This window comes from Cupressus sempervirens, chromosome 3 (genome assembly GCF_028749045.1).
Source record: "Cupressus sempervirens isolate cs-2001-9-10 chromosome 3, ASM2874904v1, whole genome shotgun sequence".
Taxonomy (NCBI): Eukaryota; Viridiplantae; Streptophyta; class Pinopsida; order Cupressales; family Cupressaceae; genus Cupressus; species Cupressus sempervirens.
This window is the reverse complement of record NC_143120.1, coordinates 952,231,251-952,235,937: the sequence shown is the minus strand read 5'-3', so window position 1 is coordinate 952,235,937 and position 4,687 is coordinate 952,231,251. Positions and strand designations below refer to the sequence as shown.

Below are 4,687 nucleotides of genomic sequence, written 5' to 3'. Positions count from 1 at the left end.
CATTCTTAATTTTCATACTAGTGTAAAATTCACTTTTTTTAAACCAAATCATGGTAATCCATTTGAGCATGTGCATCATGAGGATATAGGATACATCACCTTGTAAAGAATTATGTCTTATATTAATTGATTTCCAAAGGATTAATATGTATCATGTGCCCATCATATTGTTTACTTTCTTAGGAAGCATATGAGCTATTAAAGTCCATTTAACACATTTCTAGTCTCACCCTTCATAGGATTTTGCATTCTTAATTTTTTTACTAGTACAATATTCACACTAAAAAATAATAATAACAATCCATTTTAGCATATGGATCAAGAGGATGTAGCATACAAACATCTTGCAAATAATGGTCTCTTATATTGATTGACCATCCAAGGATTAATATGTCATCACATAGCTTCGACATAACACCCATCATATTTTTACTTCCTCAATTAGATTAGCTGTAATAATAGCTACATAAGCCCCATTTTGTCCCATGTTTTCGATACCTTGAAGAATGATATCCTCAATAATTCCAAAAGGGTGGGGGACAAGGGAGACATCTTCACCTCCCCTTGCTGCCATCATGGGAAAGATAAGTGGAGATTGGACAATGACCTCCAAGTGACCCCCAGAGGTAAAACCAAAAACTAGAAGGAAGAGGATTCCACTATGGAGAAGAGGTAGGAAGTTGTGGAACAAAGGTTTGACAATGTGGCTAGGTTTGTGGTTTTCGTGATGCATTCTATAGCTTTGAATCTTCACCTGTTTCATGCTAAGAAGGAAGGGCTTACTGCTGCAGCAAGGGTGGACACCACTAATTCCTTATATATGTTTTTGGCTCATGATTGGTTGCAGCTACTATTGGACAAGCTAGAGGGGAAGGATATTGAATAAGGATAGCTAGCTTTCTATTGACTTATAGGGTTTTGTTATGTTTTTTTGGTTTAGCACTCGACCCAAGTGGGCTTTGTTTATGGTGCTTTTCTGGACTCTTCATATTATTGTTTTTGTTTATATTATGGTTATGGCTACTGGTAGTTTAATGTTAGATACTGGGATACTCTAGTTAAGGGTTTTTTAAAATTTAGAAAGGGGGTAGATTAAAAGAAATTTGCATTTGACTTAAGCTGTTTTACAACATGTTATTTGTGGGCAACCTCCACTTTTGACTTCTTTTTAATTTAAAAAACAATACGTTATCATCAACAAGCTTATTACTATTTTTCTTTGAAATAGTAATTTGAAGTTTATTAATTTGATTTGTACTTGAACAATTGAACAATTCAATACTTTCCTCATATCCTCTAATTTAAAAAAAAAAAAAATAAATTTTATATCTCTATGATACTCATACCTAATTTATATTCAAAAAATATTTTAATTATCCTATTATCATGAAACTTTACGAAACTTTACGAGAGAAATTTCAAACTATACATATAATAAATTCAATTGTAGCTTGTAATTTTTCGTATTCATCATGATTTTCCTCAAATATTACATCACTTAATTTTGGACTATCGTATGACTATATTTTTCAAACCTATCTATTAACGTAAAATTAGGACTCGCGAAATTATTGCTTTAGTTATATAATTGCTAATCATGAAAAAGTATTATCCATCTTGATTTTCAAGAACTAAAAATCAAACAAAAGACAAATGAATCTTGTGAATTTGATCATACTGCCGTAGAAGATTAACATATCAATCTTATTCTTCCTTCATAATTGCCATCCAGCAAATATAGAAATAAATAGCCATTATTGATTCTATCATTAAGAAGAGAGTATCAAAATCGTGGGTCGACTGAGCTTATCAAGAAAGCCACATCTGTTTTATTTTATTGATTTAATTCACATTCCCCGCAGACTTCGAAGCTCGCGAGTGGGAAGCAGCAATAAGAAATGTTTTCATAGCATGACATCACGCTGACACTACTCATCTGTATTTGTGTGAACACAGGTCTCATTTCACGCAGTTTGGCAACTTTTGTTGATAAAATATTCTACCCAGTCACCTTCAAGATTTTTTGTGTTTCGTGGTTCCAGCCGTTATCACTATTCGCCTATAAAACTAATCAATCCGGAACTCCAAAGAAAAACGTGAGCTCTGCATTTTGCGTTTAGCAGCGAAATACATATGATAAGAGGTTTCCTGCAATTCATTCAAGGTAAGCTCATTTTCTCTTCTTCTCATCCGCTTCGAAATTGCAGGTTGTATCAAACTCGGTGATTACTAGATATGTTTTTATGTTTGCAATTTGTTCAACCTGATTACTGATATTGTGTTCCTCATCTTTCTACTCAAATGTATGCAGATGAATTATAGCGGAAGTGGGAAGCCATGCGCTGCTTGTAGAACTCTGAGAAGGAGGTGTGGAGAGATATGCATACTCGCTCCCTACTTCCCACCAAACAATCCCCACAAGTTTTCTACCGCCCACCATGTTTTTGGAGCAAGTAACATTATCAAGATGCTCAAGGTTTGATAAACAAATATCACTCTAATTTTTTTTAATAGAAGAACATATTTGGCAAAGTATCTGTTTTGCTATATGGTTCTATGTTTTTGTTAAACTATCATGTAATTGTCCGAGGGATTAAACATCACACACTAAAATTCGATCCCTAGATAAAAGTGTTAATTATTAAAAGAGTGTTTTGATTGAAATTTGAAACAGGGTATTCCGTGTGACCGAAGAGGCGATGCAATAAGTAGCATGGTGTATGAAGCAAATGCGCGGGTGAGAGATCCTGTGTATGGATGCGCAGGGAATATTTCTCGACTGCAGCAACAAATATCAGAGCTGCAATCACAATTAGCGGCAGCACAGGCAGAGCTGATAGTTCTCCATATGAACCAGGCTGAACTCCTGTCCCTAGTTTCAAAATCCTACACATCAAATGAAGATGTGAAACCCGTAGAAAGTGACCCACAATGTAGAGAGAACACCGAACTCAACATGGATGAATTATTCTCCGAGGAAATGGAGTGCCTTATGTTCTAGGAGCCGCGCTAGATATAGGTACCAATGGGTGTAATTTGTCTCATAGAAAGCGCAAGCTATGTTATATCTGAGAACACCAAAAATCGGTGTGTCGTAGAAGGAGGGCTAGACGTGTCTATAAAAGTATCTAATATAACCAAATTCTATAGAAGATAATAGATATGGATCATAGCAGAGCACAATTTTGGATCAGGATCAAAATCAAGACTCTTTAGCGTTAATGCTATAATTCCAGGACTGTGAGCTTCTTGAACCCGCGGCAGCTTGAAACCGGTTTCCCTGTTGTTATGACAGTTTTCGTTGCCGCTGCTTCAAATCTCCATGGCATATGGTTTCCCACTTACTTTCTAATATTCCCCCCTTCTTTTCTATTTCACTTTTCAAGGAAAGAACATCGTAGTTACCTTGTTTCTCACTTTGGTCCATGCGCCGAAAGGTGTTTCAAGTTATCCTGCGGCTATTGGCTAGTTTATGTGAATGCCTCGTGTGAAAGTTATCACCGTGCGTTTCTTCATCATACGTACTATTTTGTACTGTTAAATGATTATTACTTCTCATAACTATATACACTTTTAAATAAATGTGTGGGATAATTAGTGCATTTTTTTGGGTAAATTTTTTATGTATGAGATTAGGGGAGAGGACCTACTATTTGAACACCTTAACTTCATGCTTATCAAAATCTTACGTAAAAATTTCAAATCGCTCTTAGTTTTTTTACAGTAGCTTACTTGGCAAGTCGCCTACTTATAACTAAGGTATCAAGTCCACGTCACCCATTATGATGCCACATCAGCATGCTTTTTGCAAAGTTGTCCAAAACAACCCCCAAAAAAAGTGAGACCAATGGTCGTACATAAAGAGTACCCATAGTTGAACAGCTGATGTGGCATCACATCATTGGTTAATTTTTATAATTAAAGGTACATTTTATTCAATTTTGGGTAGTTAGCATTGTACTAACAACTTTAAAGTCACAAGTATTGGTACAATGTTGTCAAAAAAATTGAACATTAAGTCAATAAGTGTAGGTATCAAGTGAACAACTGCATTCACAACTATTGGAACATGTTCAAGTACTGGGTCCTCTCCCCTATCTTAGAAATATCATTTTGCAAGTGTGTAAAAAATATTTTAAAAATAATAGATTAGCAAGTGTATTTATATACTATCCTATACATATTAATTTATATGAACAATACTTTTTTCTCATATGAAGAAGTGGTTTTCTTTTTATTATTATAAAAGAATAAAATAATTTGAGAAAAAGGTTATGAAATTCTTGGCTTGTAGGAACCTATATAAGTATATATTAAATATAAATTTTCTTTTATATAACCTCCATTTAAGGTGGATCCTATTGGGATATGAAGCCCAATAGTCACTGATTGTTCATTCTCCATCGACTCTTCATATTTACAAAACTCTTTCTAAATGATCATGTGCAGTATGTGTTGTATCAGACATTTCATTCATATAATTAATCCCTACTAAAGTGTGGATGTGGCCACAAGTTTTGGTGAACCACGATAAATACTTGTGTTGTGTATTTTGTCTTTGTTGATTCCTTTTCTTTGCTCGTTTTAATATTTACAATTCATATCAAAGCCAAGTTGAGGTTAGAGAAGAGATGAAAGATGGTGAAGTTGATTCTATCATCAACGAATTTCTTAGAAATTTGCACTC

The 4,687-nt window shown here is 34.4% G+C and overlaps 1 protein-coding gene across 1 annotated transcript; it reads left to right on the top strand.

The window, feature by feature from the left end:
* Positions 1-2,100: 2,100 nt before the first annotated feature.
* Positions 2,101-3,470, top strand: LOC149569896 (LOB domain-containing protein 1-like). The gene is made up of 3 exons (XM_089817815.1): positions 2,101-2,164; positions 2,312-2,476; positions 2,675-3,470. Exons 2-3 carry the CDS (start codon positions 2,312-2,314, stop codon positions 2,999-3,001), a joined length of 492 nt encoding a protein of 163 aa, XP_089673941.1. The 5' UTR covers positions 2,101-2,164; the 3' UTR covers positions 3,002-3,470.
* The last annotated feature ends 1,217 nt before the right edge of the window (positions 3,471-4,687 follow it).

What these genes read in the sequence shown, in the direction of transcription:
- LOC149569896 (XM_089817815.1), top strand. Translation starts at nt 2,312, where the DNA reads ATGAATTATAGCGGAAGTGGGAAGCCATGCGCTGCTTGTAGAACTCTG. An exon ending in ACATTATCAAGATGCTCAAG is followed by an intron (nt 2,477 to 2,674) that starts GTTTGATAAACA and finishes AATTTGAAACAG; the next exon opens with GGTATTCCGTGTGACCGAAG.